The sequence below is a fragment of the Hemicordylus capensis genome, chromosome 3 (assembly GCF_027244095.1).
Source record: "Hemicordylus capensis ecotype Gifberg chromosome 3, rHemCap1.1.pri, whole genome shotgun sequence".
Classification (NCBI taxonomy): domain Eukaryota; kingdom Metazoa; phylum Chordata; class Lepidosauria; order Squamata; family Cordylidae; genus Hemicordylus; species Hemicordylus capensis.
In genome coordinates, this window is record NC_069659.1 from 282,526,776 (window position 1) to 282,545,247 (window position 18,472).

Genomic DNA, 18,472 nt, shown 5'->3' on the forward strand with positions numbered 1-18,472 from the left:
TAGCTAGCTATAAGACCATTCAAAATTTGTGGGCCCCACATTCACTAAATTGCACTGGGGGTGGCAGGTGACACAGTACTCACAGGGCAAAGCAGCAGGATCAGGTGGGTGAAAGTGCTGGGTACAGCAGTTGCCTGGCATAGGAATTGGGGCACCTCAAATTGTATGAATGCAGGTAGTTCTGCTGGAAACAGTGTAAAAATCCATTGAGATGCTATAAGGTAAGTACAGGAGATAGGACAATTCAGCACTGACCTTTGATCCTTAACTATACGCCACGTCATTGATAACTAGAACCAGGATAAAGGAAAGAGTTCAGGCAGGTGCATAGTACAGTCCAAGCCAACACTTGTTGCACCACCCAAAGCCTGTGTATAAGCACAAATGAATGGGCTTCTTTGATTTTGTCTCAAGACACATTTTTGTCCTTCCCCTGACTTCTCAAAAGAAGTCACAAAAGAAACAGAAGATGCTCCAGCCCTTGAGGAAGGGAGATGAGATATGTTTATTCTTGGATTGCACATGCATTTCTGACCCATAAGAAAAGTGCTTCTTCCTAGCACTCAGTTTGGGTCTGTTCCCACAACCATTTCAGTGAGTGGCAGTTACAGGAAAAGTCTAGAAGATGCTGATTTGATGTTGATTTACTTCCTCTACCTAAATGCAAAGCCACCATATCTTGACTAACAAGCAGAAGGTTGCGATATAGGAAGATGCTGAAAGGCATCATCTCATACCACACAGGAGAAGGCAATGGTAAACCACTCCTATTTTCTGCCGAGAAAACCACATGGCTCTGTGGGTGCCAGGAGTCGGAATCAACTTGACAGCACACTTTACCTTTACCTAAATGCAACTGTGATATCTGACAGACTGTACCAACGGCACTGAATGTCAGTTTCATATATAATGCAGAGATCTGGTCAAGTACTGTAATAAATTTATTGAATTGATTTGCAGCAATTTCAGTATGTGCCAAGTCAATCATGTGCACACACCCTAAAATGCTTAATTTTGCTTTTGGCATTGCAGAACGCAACGAGACCTAAATAAGCAGTATCCAACAGTGGAATCCAAAAGACAAATCCCACACAGAGTGGCATATGCAGAGGCACCATTAGGCACAGACCTGGGGGCTCAGGTTCATGTGCCCACTCTTTTAGAGGCTGCCATGATGGTTGCCAAGGGAAAAGAGGATACTTTTTATATTTCTGGAATGGCTTGATCTAGAGCTCTGAAATTTGGCACAGATATAGGACAGGTTATCAGAACTCTGTGTGTTGATTTTACAAATATAAATACGAATACAATGAATATGAATACGACTATACAAATAATGATTTTGAAGTGGATTGGTCAATCCATTAATTCTTAATGATTTTTTTTATTTTAAAAAGTTCAGAAATTCCTATAAGTGTCTTGTTTCATGGAATAAAATTACAGAAACTTCTGGAACTGAAGCCTCTCCACCTCTGGATCATCATTCCACCCCCATGGGAAGGAATCTGCCCGTTGCCTTCATTAGAAAGGGTAAATATCACCCCCTTTTACCGCCTTTTATATTTCCAGAATGGAATGGCCTAGAGTTTTAAAACTGGGCACAGATGTAGGACAGGTTAGCAATACACTGTATACTGAACTTGAAGCCGACTGGTCAGTCCATCTATTTTTAATAGTTTTTTGAATAAAAAACTTCAAAATAATCCTATAAGTGGCTTGTTTTAAGGTAGAAAATTACAAAAACTTCTGGAACTGAAGTCCTCCCTTGGACCATCACTCCACCCCCATGTTAAAGATTCCACCCTTTGTCTTCATAAAAAAAGTGCAACATGACCCCCTTTTTGCCCAATCCTTTACATTTCCAGAATGGCTGGGCTTAAAATAATTGGGCACATATCTAGCCCAAAATGGCAGGACTCTGTTTATTTCTATTTCAAGAAAATTGCTCAGTCCTGTGATTTTTAATGATTTTTCCCCTTCTGCAATAAAGCTAATAGGAAACATTATCCATAGAGTACTTCACACCTAGTGAAAGTGGAATTAACTGTTACATCTGAATAAACAAACACTCTTTTTAAAAAATGCACTGTACTCAAACTGGTTTGTGATCCAAAGAATCACAAGAATCACAAGCATAAGAACTGTGAAGCAAAGGACATGTGTTATGGTTTTAATTTATTTTACTTACAAATTCACTATCAGACCAATTTGGTTTTGTGTTTGAACTGTGGAGCAAGGAACACATGTTGTCCCTTGAAGATCTCCGTTTTTAGCTTTTTATTAATAACTTTCAATTTGAAACATTTAAAACATTTATAATTTTAAATGTAGTCATAGCCTAGTCTTTTAACGTGTTTAACTTTATTAATCTATTTTACATTGTATCTATTTTATTAATGTTGTGAGCCGCCCACAAAATAAATATTATGTCCCAGTTAGATTGTGAATGGTCAAGAAGCTGTGTAAATCCAGTGGGGCTTGCATAGTCTCCTCCCCCCAACCCCGCCCGTTTCTTTTCTTGGCAAATGCACTTTGACCCAGATTTGTGGGTTTGTGGTGAATGATCAAGAAGATATATGGATCCTTTGGGGGTTGTGAAGTCTTCCCCCCACCCCATGCACTCAGGCCCAGACCTGTGAGTTTGTGGTGAAATGTATATATATGGAGAGGATGCTTCTTTTGCATTGAGGGTGGGGGCTGTAAGCTCATTAGGTCCAGGGTCCATAATTACCTAGCTGCACCTCTGGGCACATGGATACAACTGGCTCTCTAAAGTCTGACATGGATAGAAGACTACAGTTTAGGCCTTCCCACAGCTGCCAAAAATACTGAAATGCGGGCACCATGTCTCTCTAAGGCTGCCACATAAGCACCCATTCCAACCCACTAGCTTGTCTCACACATATGGGACACAAGCCACCTCCCACTGAAACAGATACCATATTCTGGATTGCACTCAATATATTTCACTGTACTGAAAGCACAATCATCCATTTCCTCGCAATTTATCACAGGGCCTTCATAATTAATGTTTGCATAGGCCTGAAATTTTCCCATAGGCAGAAACTTCCCATAATGTGATGAATAACTGTTCTGAGTTATAGGGAATTGACTTTCTATCTATAATTGTTATTGGTTTTTTTAATCACGTGCCTGCAAGATTAACCTTGCAGCTAAGAATCTCTTTGTTCAAAATAGTATAGTTAGTTTTTCTACATTTTCATTATTTTAAACTGTATTTTCTCCCTCTCCCCAATGCATCCAACAGGCAGAGCAAATGAAGTACCCGAAAGGGGTGGGTGGGGTGGAAACAAATTAATTTTAAAATGAGGGAAAGTAGTAGGGGAAAGCAAGTAGCAAATTATTGTTTTACAGTGAGAGTAGCTTAAGGGGCAAAACACTCTAGAAATGAGAACTGCTCCCATAGATGATATCAGATCTATCCTATTTTTCATTTTTTGATTTGTTTGTTTTTGTACACCATCTGTAACTTTCCCAGGGGAAACTTTTTTTTGGTTGATTTTTAAAGCCATAATTCCATGCCAAATTTTTCAAACTGTCAGCATTCAGGAAGCCCTTTCTACATCGGTTTGGCCACAAGAGGATGTTTGCACATTGCAAAGAATCTAGAAAAGTGTTATAGAACACATGCTCAGTTGATATGGAGCACTGGATGGGCCTATTGGGTTACACTAATACTATTGTTCTGCATGAACTGCCAAGCAGCATTCAGTATGAATGTGATAGACAGGCAGGACCAGCATCAGCCGTGAACAACATAAAGCATATACTGGAGGCCATGCCCCAGAAAAGGGCCTGCCACTATCTGCTGGGGCCCCTCTTCCTCATCCTCGCTGTGGCCACTCACTGCTCCTCCTGTTCACTTGCTTCACCACCACCACCATCATCTTTATTATGCTCACTGAACAGAAATGAGGAAGAGTGAGCAGACAAGCAGGCTAGTGGTAGCTCCATCAACAACAATGCATGGAAAAGCTGCTACACTGTTCTCAGCTGGGAAGCAGAATGCAGCAGGAGCATTGAGGCTGTGCCTAAATTTAGACTTTTCCTATTAATCGGAGGGAATACAAAAATGCTTTACCAGGTTTGTGCAAATGATGAATAAGGTCTCCAAGTGAAAACTTTGCTGTTAAGGGAATGCTGCTACAGGAGAAGGTTAACTATATTTAACAGAAAAGAAACCCTTCCCCTTGGAAGCTCACCTCTAGATAATGCATTGAATGTCCCCTGTAGTTTGCTCTGAACTGTAATAACCTTGCTTCAATATCACCACTGCATTTTCAAAGAAGGCCCTTTCAAAGCATCATCACACCATGGAAAGTACAGCATTTGTGTGATATAAGCTACTTTGTGCTGTCACCATCCTCTCTGGCCTCCTTTTTTCATTTAGTCTTATCAAATGCACATAGAAAAGCAGCTGAAAGCAGGGATATTCATTTCTGTCAACAGCATCCAATTACTGCAAGGCTTACTTCAGTCTTGATTATTATCTTTTAGCTCTCTCCTCATTTGAGACCTTTATAAACATCTATGCAGAAGTCCAGTCTTTGTTATGGCATGGGGCTATCTCATATCATAGGTGAATGTATTGTGAAGGCTTTAAGAGGCAGTCATGTTTATTTATTTACATTTTTTACATTTTTTAAAATTAAACATTAAAGAAAGAAGAGGAAAGAACTGGAAGCTCACCGACACACTACTTTAGGTTTCAGAGACAAGATTAACAGTCCATGTGCTTTTGGATATATTCATGATTACATGTCCAAAAAAACAAAGTGCATTTTAAGAAAATTTGTGGTGTTGTGTGTGTGTGTGTGTTTTAATAGCCCATTATAATCAGATATGCCTGAGGCGCAATCAAATGTGATCTGGACCACAGCAGGGCAGTTCCTCCATCACACAGAACAAGATCCTGTTAGCACAACCTTTTCCATTCCTCCTTTTGAGGGGGAATAATTGCACATTAAATTGTTCTAACTGAATCCATCTGAAGTTTCAACATAGCTTCATCCATAGCTATTTACACCTCATTCGTGAGGAGCAAATGTCCTTGGCAGCAGCCTTGATAATATCAAGAACAGAGGCCTTATTCTTCTTCTAGCTCTCATGGATTACTGAAGTGAAGTTAGAAGGGTTGTGTTCTCACTGAAGAATCACTCTGCATATAAAAACTATTGATCCACTATATGTGTTTGCTTAGAAAGAGCAATATGATACATGCTAGTAATACACTACTATGCATAACAGATTATTTAGTATTCAAGGGCAAATCCAATGCAGGGCAGCCCTTAGAATCTCTAGGAAGCAAAACCCTAAATGTCCCAAGAAATACATCAGAAGTCCCCTTTGCCTGGCCTTCCATAAACTATGCCCAAGTTGCACCATCTGTGACTATCTTGTGCTGACCCCTCCAGAAATGGAATGAGCAGCCTTTTCTTTCTCCAAGGTCAGAAATGGTTGGCATTTTGCCACCCCACCAACACCTTGTTTGGTAATTTAATACAAACCATACAAGACATTGGCAGAAATATACTCATTCCCTATGGTTCTGCTGCCTGAGTTTCCACTTCTCTCTCAAAATCACAACACCCTGCCACACTATTAAAGAAACACAATAATGATATAATTTCAATTCTTTCAAACTTTCAGGGTTAAGCCTTTAGAGGGAGCTTTGCTAGCAAGCTGAAAACAGATTGGAGATGGAGACCATATGTCTTTTCCTACCATACCATGCCCAAGGGACAGTGAGCCACTAACCACAGTTCTATTTCAATACTGAGTTAAGAAAACTATATATCTCTCCATTAATAAATACTCCAGATCTAATACAATTAAAGTGCCTTTAGGCTACTGTCTAATAAATTGTTGGCATTTCCAGCTTCTCTTATTTTAATTGGCAACTGATGGTGTCACAGCATCTCCAAGCCTCAAAAAAGGTAGCATGCTTATTAAGTGAAGCTCTCTGCAAGATAATTCTAGAATTTAAAAACCTTCAGTTTAGGAGAGATAAGTCAGACTTACTCAATGCACCATAAAGGACTGAAACTGTAAGCTAGGGTTTCCATCTTAACTCCTGCATCATACACACTGTGATAATTATTCATTTATTACTATTATTTATATACTGCTGTTCAACAACAAAGTGTTCAAAGCAGTTTACATAGAAAAAGAATAAAAAGAAAGTGGTCCTGTCCCAAAAGGGCTCACAATATAAAGATGTTGGACAGTCTCACATTTTGTGTTCACTTACAATTTAGGGACAGTGCTATATATAGATTATCTGCTTGCATATTTTAAACTTTTAATTCCGGCAATTTACCTGTTGTAAAATTTATCTTAAGTTGCAGATCCTATTCCTGTGCATGTTTAAAACAACAGTAAAACAGGCTAAGGTTAATATTTGACCATTATCAGACTATAAATGTGTAAAGTTGCTCTGGGGTGCTTGGACATGCTAATTCTGACAACCACCCTCTTGTAAAGCCTCTTGTTCTGCTCTCTTTGTACATTCTAAAGACTTAATTCATTTTAAACAGAGACAACCTTTATCAAAGTCAAGTCCTATGCATGCTTATTCATATTATGGAACTTACCTCTTTCTTCTTGTTGTATGTCAACCTCTGACATACGTTCCCTGGTTATGTATTATTCTTCTCATTCTGTTTTTATAAAGCTTCTCCCCCCACATATTGCCCATCACTACCAATTGTAAACACAAATGCAAACACAAATTGTAATTGTCCACTGATTGATTGATTGAGCACAACTGATTGTCCACTGCCCCCATATTATCCACATTTTCAATGTTTCCCCCAGCTTACTGAGGATGAGGATTGGGGTCAAGGTAAAATGTAGGTACATGGAGCCTAAGTTGTAAGTGAATACTATATTTATTTATTTATTTATACATCATGTCTTTTTCTAGTACCATTAAATGACTTGCATTGTCCACAATTTACAAAATCTTTTAAAAAATAATTTAGGATTATGTTCTATTGACTATTGTGGCATATATATATATATATATATATATATATATATATATATATATATACATACACACACACACAAACTTTTTGTTACCATTATTCAGCCTCATTTAAGATTTCTTTACTTCATGAGCTGAGCTTCGGGGGGGGGGGGCATTTTAAAATCTTGTCTCTGGGTCCACTACAACCTTGCTATGGCCTTTAAACAATCCCAAAGCGGTTTACAGTAACAATTTAAAAACAAGATTGTAAAAGAGACATAATTAGAATAGTAAACTAAATATACAAAACAAATCTGATTTAAAAATTTGAAACACACATAAAATCAATACAAAGTACAAAGAGCAGCAGCAGAGACAATCACATAAAAGCCCTGGTAAAAAGCCATGATTTAACATGCTTTCTACAATATATACAATATATGAGACAATATATGAGACCGTGTAACATCTTTACTATTGCAAACAAGTTGAGACAAGAATCTTAATTTACTGTTTGTCTGGTTGGTTGGTTGGTTGGTTGGTGGTTGTCTGTTTATTTTTTTAAAAATGTCACCTTTCTAGTTTGGCTATTGAACCACTCAAGCCAGCTATAATAAACAGAAATTTTAAAATACAATCTGAAAAAAATAACAAATGAAAACAAATGTTGCAGATAAAATCACAACAAAGCACAACAATTGTAGTAAACAGAGATCCAGCACAATATTATTCAACATGCAGACCCAAAACCTACTTGAACAAAAATATTTTCAGAAAATAGCAAAAAGCCTCCAGAAAGGGGACCATACAGATTTCCCGAGGGAGTGGATTTGACAAGGCGAGTGTCACAACGGAGAAAGTTTCTTGCATATGTTACTAACCATAACTCAGATGGTGTGGGGCACACAGGACTCCTCTTCTGATGGCCTTGGACTCTGGGCAGGATCACAGAGGAGGGGATGAAGTGTTCTGATCTAAACAATTTAGGGTTTTAAAGGATCTAACCAGATCTTTGAATCACATCTGGAAACACACCAGTATCCATTGCAACTGATAACTAGAGGAATCACTTGTTCTAAAATGCTGATCCTGGACAGAAGTCTAATTGTTGCATTCTGCAGACGTGCAGTGGGATAATGGAGTGGGGAGGGGGAGAAATGTCCCTGGGCCATGGGGAGTGAGGGGGCTGCCAGGGCGCCCCATTGCCTCCTGCTCAATTATCCCCTTTCCCCTGTTGTGCTTCCTGTTACTGCACTCCTCCCGCCATCGAAGCCAGATGCAAAACCCCACTCCAGCCATACCCCTTCCCCATCTCAGCTAGCAAAGAAGAAATAAAAAGCGCCTAGCTAGTGGAGCAAGCATTTCACCAGCTGGAGAGGGCAAGGAGCCCACACGCTTGTGTCCAGCATCATCCGTGTCCCCTGCATCAGCATGCTGATGGAGGGGGAAGGGGCACGGCCAGCACAGGGTAGCGCACCCAGCAGCCTATCCCAGGGCTGCCACTCAGCTTGCACTGATCATGCCCAAGATGCAGCTTGTGCTTGATTATGCACTATTTCTCGACAGTTTCCAGAGGCAGCCTCACATAGAATGCATTACTGTAGTCCAGTCAATGCAACCAAGGCATATGTGACTATGAACAAATCCACCTTTCATGCTTTTCGATGTGTGAGTTAATCTGTAAACTGCCCTGAGCCTTTTGGAAGGGCGGTATAAAATTTTTAATAATAAATAAATAAATAAGAGCCTGAACATTTCCCTAAAATGCAAGCTTTTTAAATTCTAGAACATTATTGTTTTTTTGAGAAAGAAATTTACTAGATTAGATGAACCCTATATGTTTGAAGGTGGTAATGGCAGAACTGCTCATAATATTTGATTAAACAGCACGTTATGCTGTTCTAAACACTTTAGATATACTATCTCAGTAGTCTTTACAACAACTGTAATGCAGGCTACTTAGCCAAATCAGTGAATCAACAGCAGAGAATTCAAACCCATAGAGAAGAGACCATTCAAGGAGATGAACTAACGTAGCTCTCTACAGCATGGGAAGGGGCTATTTATCCCCATACATCTAACCTCCTAACTGCAGAAATAATTTTCACCGAACAACCCTAGAAAAATACTTAAATTTTTGAAATCACTTCAACCTCCAAAAAGATAGCCTGAACACACATTATTGACTGGCCAAAAAAAAAAAAAAAAAGTTGTACACAAAAGACCATTACTCCTCTATCAAAAATGTTATTAATTGCTATAACTCATACAATTTCATTCAATTTCATACAATTTCTCTGAAATTTCAAGAGTAATGCCTCACCAAAGAGAGTCTTCACACCAATTTATACATGAATAGGACAAAACATCTTCTACCTAGTTTCCAGGGATCCACTCCCACCACCACATTCCCACTGCAGACCATCACATCATAACCCACACCATTGCTGAGAGTCCCTTGTGGGGCTCAAGGGGTTGCAGCAGGGAGGAAAGGGCAGTAAACTGGCTTGCACTGGAGTACTTATGCCAGCACTGCTATGGATGACACCACTGGTTGTATATGGTTTAGAATTTGTATGTTTTATAATGAGAAAATGTTAAAAGGAATGCAAGAGAGCTGGTATTATGACTCTATCATGAAACACACAAACTGGGAAGCTAATTCTTTTGTACTAACAGCAATGACATTACTTCCTCCCTTAGACTCAAAATAGTCTCTTTCAGACAAATACTTTATGAAAAATAGGAAATTAATTACTTCCCCTAAAAATCACAACAAAAAACCCCAAAACCCATGCAGCATGAAATCAAATTATGACAAACGTTCAGTGTTTAACCACTAAAATGTTTTATCTTGAACCTCAAAAGAACCTTCAGGTTTAAATGATATTCTTTCCTATTACAGAATAACATATCTTAAATAGTAAACATTTTTGTTGTACTATGTAGGCTACTTTGAACTTTTTATAGTATGAAAAAGGATTAAATATTTAAACAATATAAAATACAAGTTAAGACTGAGATCCAGCAACCATTCTAGAACTGTCAAGATCTCCCATCTTCTCCCCTTCTCCAAATTTCAAGATGAACTTGCTTATCATTTTTTTAGAATGTGAAATATTTATATATGTAGGATTCATAACAGAAATACAAGACACTACTTTGTATAAAGTGGAGTGGGAGCAAAAACATAAGGTTAGTTCAGACACAACGTTGAATTTCGGTATTTCTGGTTTGTTATTTTCTTTTGAACATACCTCTGAAATTCAGCCGAGGCTCAATCTGGCCCAAAAAACTGACCTTTGTAACGAAAGATTGAAGTTGGCTTGTTTGTTTTAAATGCACTTCAATTTGACATCACAATGTGTCTGAATCAACCCTGGTGGTTTATTCTCAGCTTCTAGTAAGAGCTCCGCCTCTACCCACAGAGACAGCAGTGCAGACCGGCAGGGGTATAGTGAGACCCCTGGGGGCCACAAAATCTGCTATGGGGACCTCCTATTCGTGCAAACCTAATCCATGCCCCCTGCATCTGACATCAGATGCAAGGTGAGAGGCAACAAACATCTCCCCACCACCGCCCCTGCCCTGCCACTGCTCCTGCCCCGCCACCACTATTGATAAACTATGGCCTCCGGGGGGTGGAGGGTGAGCTGAGCAGCAGTGGCAGCGGGCGCTGTGGCTGGCTGGCCAGCCTCTCCAGCCTAGCTGCTTGCCTGCACAGTTCAAATATGGACATTGCATGCCCGTGACATCATGGGCATGTGAAGTCCATATTCAAATTGTGCAGGTGCAAAATTCAGCCGGAGAGGCCAGCCAGCCAGCAATTGCACCTGCCACCACCGCTAGGCTCACCCCCCCACCCCCGGAGGCCAACAGTTAATCAATAGCAGTGGTGGGGCAGGGGCAGCGGCATGGCGTGGTGGTGGGATGGGGCAGGGCAGAGGTGGTGGTGGCAGAGAGGCAGCCTGCTGGGGGCCCCTTGGGGGCCCCTTAACCCTCTGGGCCCAGGGACATTTGTCCCTGTTTGTCCAATAGGCGCTACGCTCATGCAGAGTGGCCAAGAAGCAGACTCTCTGTGGGTTTTCCTCACTCAGGCAAAGCCTGCCTAGTGATACTGACATCACAGCTACCATAAGCAGTCCACAACAGCAACTCTCCTATACCATTGGGTGCTGGAAGCTGACAATGAAAGGAGTTTTAGGGTTGGGGAAAGGGCAGAGTGACTACAGGAGCTGAAAGCAAGCCACAAGTATTAGGCCAGCATCCTCCTTTCCCTCTAACCTGTTACAAGAAAGCTCCATGATGACAAACAAGCTGTGAGCTGCCCATCTTTGTACAGCCACGCCATGGCTAGGCTCTGACCAGCCAAGAGCAACCAAGGATGGTTTGAAAAGAGCTGAAGTAGCTCATGAAGCTTTTCCCACACCAAGCTGGCAACCAATGGTAAGGGAGTGACAAGGTAAAGCAATGCCAGGAATTGGGCAAACTTGATCCTCTAGGATTGCATTTGTGAGGACTGGGGAAAGAGAGGAGCCAAACAAATCACCAGCAGCCAAAAACAAACAACATAGACATGGATCGTCTGTGGAGCGGATCTCTGCTTGTTTTTAGACAGTTAAAATAAAACTAGGCTCTGTTTTGCGTCTGACAGAGCCCATAGTTTCCCCCCAATAGATCAATGTATGTATCACACTAAGCCTATTTTCGTCTTTGGAATATGATACATTATTGCATGGACAAACAAAAGCTGGTTCCGGTAACTCAGCCTGTCTCACAGTCATGCCTGGGGTGATTCAGGTTTGGGTAGATATGTTCAGCCTTCTAGGATGCTATTCTCCCTCAGGATTCTCAGTCATTGCTTATCCGTGTATATATCTTGTATAAGGACCCAGCTACCCTGTATCCTCAGAGCTCAGTGCTGGTAGGGGTGACAGGACCTAATAATCACACCTATTTAGGCATGAGATTTCCAAATGTTGAATATTTTTATTGCATAATTTCTGTTATTATAAGCATATTGGCTTCTAACAACAGCATATTAGCTATTGATAAGGAGAGCTTTAACTTAACCAAACTTTGCATAGGCTTGATTAGAGATATTTAAAAAGGCAGGTCTCTGTTTTTAGAGTGATGTTACAGTAAGTTGCTGGTTCTGTCTGTGCTGGGAAATTTCATAAGTGAGGCAAACAGGTAGTGAAGTAACACTGTCTAATGCTAAATGTTAGGAGAATGTCAACATGCATACAGAGAACAAAAAACTGCAGTAGCTGTTCATGTAAACTGCTTGAGACCAGGTGAGAGATCCAATGAGAAAAGAGTAAACAACTATGACCATAGAAGGGGTATAAAATAATTTTGTTAAGATTGTAAAGGGGTCCTTCTTCAGATCTTCACTAGAAGTCTGGTTGATTCTTCAGCTGGTTGATATCACTGCTACTTCCTACTCTGAAGTGTAGTGAGTTCTGAAATAAAGCTTTTGCTAATTAAATAAGATTCTCATGATTTCTTAGGTCTATTGGGAGACTTGCCTGACATGAATCTGATCTCTGATTATGACGCTTCTCCTGAGCTAAGGCCAAGCCCAGAGTGAACCATCTAGATGTAAATCATTTAAGCCATTTAAAATCTCCTTCAAAAATGTTTACTTCCCTGAGGGGGCCTGCCTTCTAATTACTGTACCTCTGAGTGATAGTCTCATGGATGGTTCTCCATAGGATAATCTATGTCCTTTGAGAGATCTAGTGTCTGCATCACAGGAACTCTCCTTCATGTTCAGCATCAGGAGTAGAAAAGGCCTACACTCATGTACCTTCAGTAGCAGGAATCTATACTCCAAAGAGCTCTTCAACCAGAGAGCTCATCTTCAGCCAAAGTCCATACTCTTCAGCCAAAGAGATCACACTCAGCCAACCAAATGTACTCACCATCAATTTGGCTCACCAGTCAAACATAGTGCTTACTCCTCCCAAAAGTTGTTTTGGTCACCTGTATCAGCCTGCCAAGTAGTGAGGATTATTTGAGCACGCCACAGGTACAGGTTTGTGTAAAATGTGTGGTAAAATTGTCATCTGCATGTCCCTACAAAACATGTGATGTGACAAAATAAACAACTCTCAGACCCATCTCCTGTCCAAGAGCAATAGGGCAGGATACAGTCAAGGCAGAGGCAAAGATGGTCTTTCACACAGAACAAAAGAATATTGTTGGTGATCCAGCCAATACACACACCTAATTTGCAAGCTCTTGTAGAGATCAGGCAGCACTATATGGCCCCCTCTGGCCTATTGCTTTCAAGAAGTTTACTTGCTATTCTGGCTGATTTCCCTACAGTTCTGCCCTTTTGCTAGAACTTGGTGGCAGTACACAGACTGAATCCCACCCTAACTTCCATCAGATCCTAAGTTTAGAAACTGTTGTGTGCTTGAGTTCTGACAACTGGGGACGGGGAGACAAGAAGCCAAAGTCCAAATCCGGATTCAAATGATCAACTCTCCAATAATTATTAGAAAGTATTTTGCACACTTTTTCAGGCGTCAACATTTCCAACAAGTCCACCACAGTCCCAAATGGCATCAGTGGCAATGCCATCAGAACCTGGTGGTCTTCAAAGGATTTGCTTATGACAAAACTCATGGGATCAGAATGCCATGGGAGCTCTTTTATGTATTTCAGATATACATGAACAGCAAGTAGTTTAAAAAAATCCATGGTGAAGGGTGATGTTATCTGGAAGGTTACAGAGACTATGGCTTCTACATCTCTTGGCTGTTACATAAATGTTATATAGGAATGGAGCCAGGGGCGTAGCTAGGGGAGAGGGGCCCCGTGTTCATCCCTCTCTCTGGCGGCCCCCCAGAGTGAGGGAGATAATGAAGAAAATAGGGAGAGATGGATCTGGAGGGCCCTCAGGAGCTGGGGGCCCATGTTCTTTGAACCCTTTCGTTCAATTATAGCTACGCCCCTGAATGGAGCTCTTTCAGCATTTGCAAGGATAAGCAAAGACTATCACTGTACCAGGTTACTGTGAGGTTGTCTACGCAGAGAAGCAAGAAGGCCTTCTTATGAGGCTAATGGGGATTCAGAGGTTGTCCAAGTTATGAGTTCTACATATTTCTCAACTTGAAAGGTTATTTGGGACAGTGGCTAAAATGAAAAGTATATGTCCCAAAATTTAAAGTGTAACAAAACAGTGTGACATTCATAACTTTTTGTGCTGCTGTGCCTCCAAAGCATTTTACAGGAACCTGTCAAATCTAATCAAGCTTGTTTATTCTGCATGTAAATGTAGGACCTGAGGCAATATTCTTTCAAAAAAATAAATAAATAGAAAAAGCACATATTGTCCCTGGCAGTTACTTGGCTGTTTTAAAAAAAAAAATACAACAAAGCCTAGTTAACTCTTCATTCCAATCATAATGATTTGATGTCTTTATCGCAAGAACCATTTCGTTTGTTTTGCCAGCAGGAATGACAACATAGCAAACCAAACCCAGTTAAAATGAAGCAGGATGTGGAGGTGAATCCAAAAACTAAGAATGCCATATGAAAGGAATTGAAATCAGGTAACTCTATAAACGGCATAATTGAAAACTCACTGTAAACCAATAAAATTATGAGGTTGTGCTCATTCTGCCTACAGATTGAAAATGTTGCTTACAGTTTCTCTAGTAAAATTTCCAGCTGACAGCTTTGTTCTTAAGATAAATCCTTCCTGGCAGTTTACAATTGAATACCAACTACTGGAGCTTCGTCTGTGCTTTCACATTTGCGCTGATAGGGAATGATGGGTCTCTCAGTAGGGTTCAGCCCCCCCCCTGCCCCAGCACATCTAATTTTAAACACAGCAGTCGTCTGCCCTGAATTTCTGTCTGATTCAGTCCATGCTAAGACTGTATGATTTCTTGGACATCATCTGCAAAACTAGACAAAAAGTATTACTAATAATTCTGAGAATAAGCAAAAGTTTAATCAAAATAACCAAGTAGTGGGAAGGAAATCTAGTTCTCTGGAAATATGATCAACTGAACAATTTCCGAATAACAATTAACAATCCTTTGTCCTTCTACAGATTTTCATCTGAACTCATTAAAAATCATTACAAAAGTTATATGTAGGAATGAAGCAACATGCCCTGAAGTGAACAAAATGAACAAAATGTGGCTACTGAAAAATTTCCTTTCTTTATCTACCTTTTAACAGGCCATGACCACATTATTTTACTATTTAATGTGACAAGGTAATCTGCAACAAAATGTACACTATACTGCTGCAAGAGAATAGATGGAAACACCTTCTACAATTAGAACTATAGCTATGATCCAGAAACCAATTAATCATACAGCAATAATCAGTATGGTTCTATTTGTTTCAACGGAATTAATATACTCTGGCTTAACTGGTTTGTGGATCAGAGAGCAAATTCTGCTCTGAGATGCTCAAGAGTATAGCAGATCACATGGATCACTGGGGATTAGTCCCCTTAGGCTACAATCTACACACTTATTTGGAAGTAAACTCCATTAAACTCAATGGAACTTACTTCTGAATAGGCATACACAAGATTACACTGCACAGCTTCAAGTGACAAAACTGGAGAGTCTGCAATTTTTTAAAAAAACATATAGAAAGAGAAGCTCAAAAGGGCTGTGAAACAAATAAGGTCTGAGCTACAACCATCAAAATCAATATTCTACCTATACATAAAAAATCCGTCATTCCCTAAACTGGATCCTCCCACTCCAAAAGCTGACATTTCTAAGGTAACCAAGACAACAGCAGCCGCAGCAGTCATTCAGAAGTAAAACACTGGAAGCTACTTATATTGCCACACATCTCTACCATGCCCCCCCCCTTTTCCTTTTAAGCTCTTCTTAATACATTATCATACAATTGAGGAAAAAGAGTTGGAATATAAACCTTTTCACCATCCTGCTCTTTGACACATTTACTTGGGAGTAGTCCCATAGATTTAAATTGAGCTTATGTCCAGGTAAATATGCATACAATTACAGCCCATATCATTTGCTCAGAGAAATGAAGGGACATATATTTTTGTCTTTGCACTGGTGTTTATGCATACCTTACTGTGTGTTTCTGTGTCTCTGTGTTTGCACTAGAGTGTATGTCTTGTATTATATAAATGATGGAACTAATTCAAATAGCACAAAAGGGTTCTCAGTCACATGCTTAAAAATCACCAGGGTGAAGGAACAACATTATTCAACTGGGGAGGGAGGTGTCCAGCTGGTTTTAGCTATGCTGGATCCAAAACAGAACATTAAACAATTGGCATTCAGGTGAGCACTGAGGACATAGTGATGATGATGATGATATGATGATGATGATATGATGATGATGGGAATCATAATGTTCCAAACTTCTCTTATGCCCTTAAAAGGAAGAACAGGGACTTCATCTTGCTTTCCACTCTCCTAGACAACAAATCCAGGAGCAGAACCAAGGCTGTGCTTCTTACCTTTGAGATGCTGATGATGGACCCTGTGGAACCGGCTCGGGTTGCCCCTTGGCAGTGCTGGGATGCTGGAGAAGCTGTTCCCCATGGCATCAAAAGGCAACCAATAGCTGGAAGGTGACAGCAGTTGGAGGGCTCTGTGGGTTTGTGCCGATGGCCAGGGCGGGGTGTGGGGGGGGAGGGGAGCAGGGGCTGGGTCTCCCCTCCCTCTCCTAGTCCTTCGTCCTCGTCTTCTTCCCTCTTGCTGTCACTTTGGACCGAGAATCCCCCTTTGTCTCCTCTTGCTCATAGATGGTGCCTTTATCTGAGCTTGGTCCACATCGCCCTGGCTGGTGTGGGAAATGAATGGGGAGCGGCTGCCTCCTGGACTAACAGGGTGGAGGAGAGCTGCTTCCCTCCCCGAGGGAGCTCAGGTTGATTCCCTCGGTAATTCCCACCCCGCTCCACGATTCCTCCTTCTTGGTTCTGCTTCTCCTTTTGTGTCTCTATTATCCCCCACCCCACCCACGTAGTCTCGCTCCCTTCTCCTTCTCTTTCACCCCTCCTACTTCTGCCTGGCTCACTCCATTGACTTTACCTTGCCTAGGCAGTGCAAGAGGGTGGATATTTCCTTGGACTGCACCCACTTTTGTCCCCGCTCTCGTTCAGCCGCAGCTGCTGGAGCATGGTCCCTTCGATACCCCGCTCCGACCCAGCCTCACTTCTTTCCTATCTGGGGGCGGGGGGGGGGGCTACGAAGGACTGGCTCCCCCTTCAGATTCGGTTGTTATGGTGACAGCTGCCTACTCCGGCTAGTCACTTAAGGGACCAGACGAGTCACGTGGGCAGCCAGATGTGCCACCGCTGGAGCGGGAGGCGGGGTCCATGGGCGTTTCAGCGCCCGCAAAACCCACCCACCCCCACGATTCAGAGAGCGCTGGGCCCAACAGGTAGCGTCCCGGAGCGGCAGAATGCTGCTGCGGCGGTGTCGCGGGGAAGCAGCTTGGGGCAGCAAGTGTGGTACAGCAGGGGCTTCAGCCTCTTGAGCTCCTCAGAATAAAGATTTGCTTTGCAAACCCAGACTCTCTTACTAATACTGTGGGAGGTAGGGGAGGGCAGGTCGCACAGCACACCTCCAGGCCTAGGGCGCGCAGTGGAGTGCTGAAATGAGAGGCTGCATGCCCGCGTGTGTCGGAGGGGTGCGCTGTGACTTCGCGCGCGCGCATTTCTGCAGGAGGAGGAAGGAGCTAGGAAGAAGGGTCGTCGGTGGACGCGCAGGCGGCCGTCGCTGTGCAAGAGAGTGATGTGCGCTCTCGCCTCCGTGGCGCTGGCCACCACCCTTCTGCGTGTAAGCATGAAATAAGTCGATATGCCTGCACGTATGTCTGCGTTGCGTTGCACACAGGCAGGCTCGCAAAGCTCCGAGCATCTATGCAGAGGGGCGTAAGAAATGTGAGTGCGTGCTAAGAGCCTCTGGGGGCAGCATGTGATAGACATGTGCATACACGCAGGTAGGGGAATACTATGGCGAGCATGCCGTCAAGCGCTGGGACTGTGTTGTCCAGCTCCTGTGTCGGACGCATTTATACAAGGGCTAAAAGCTCAAATGAGGCTTCTCCAGATTTGCAGGGCACTGTAAAGGAAGACACAGAATTTGAACTGGAAATGATCTGGGAGGCCTTCTAGTCCAGCCGCGTCTCAGTGCAGGAAACTGCTATTCTTCGTTGGTGTGCGGGCATATGTGGGCATCAGACATGTAGGGAATCAACATTCGGCACTTTATCCCTGACCTGTACAGAATTGCCCAGGCAATCCAGACCACAAGTGGAGAACAGCTATACTTGCTGTGCAGATAACTCCAGATGACTCAAACTGGCTTGTGCCCTTAAGACCTTTGGGAATCAGGCTGTCTGCCATGCTATGACTCGTACCATGGCCATATTGCTCCCTATTGCGATAATCTTTCATCCTTCCACACAGATGCAAAGAGGGAAAGCATTGGTAATAATACTCTTCAACAGTGTGAA

The 18,472-nt window shown here is 41.9% G+C and overlaps 2 protein-coding genes across 10 annotated transcripts in view; one reads left to right on the forward strand and one right to left on the reverse strand.

Annotated features, from left to right (window-relative positions):
- The window catches only part of NEURL1 (neuralized E3 ubiquitin protein ligase 1), a 265,752-nt gene extending 248,353 nt beyond the window's left edge, over nucleotides 1-17,399 (reverse strand). For 3 of the 4 annotated variants that reach the window (XR_008320097.1, XM_053311883.1, XM_053311884.1), the window contains exon 1: nucleotides 16,470-17,399. Coding sequence is in view for 3 of the 4 variants with exons in the window: in XM_053311883.1 (XP_053167858.1) it covers nucleotides 16,470-16,554 (85 nt within the window). In the remaining variant the exon portion in view is untranslated. The remainder of the gene's footprint in view (nucleotides 1-16,469) is intronic. The other variant, XM_053311880.1, reaches the window with a different exon arrangement.
- The window catches only part of CALHM3 (calcium homeostasis modulator 3), a 38,336-nt gene continuing 35,761 nt past the window's right edge, over nucleotides 15,898-18,472 (forward strand). For 5 of the 6 annotated variants that reach the window (XM_053311894.1, XM_053311892.1, XM_053311893.1 and 2 more), the window contains exons 1-2: nucleotides 16,208-16,290; nucleotides 16,392-16,583. The gene's annotated coding sequence lies outside the window, so the exon portion shown is untranslated. Of the gene's footprint in view, nucleotides 15,984-16,207; nucleotides 16,291-16,391; nucleotides 16,584-18,472 lie in introns of those variants that run through there. The other variant, XM_053311896.1, reaches the window with a different exon arrangement.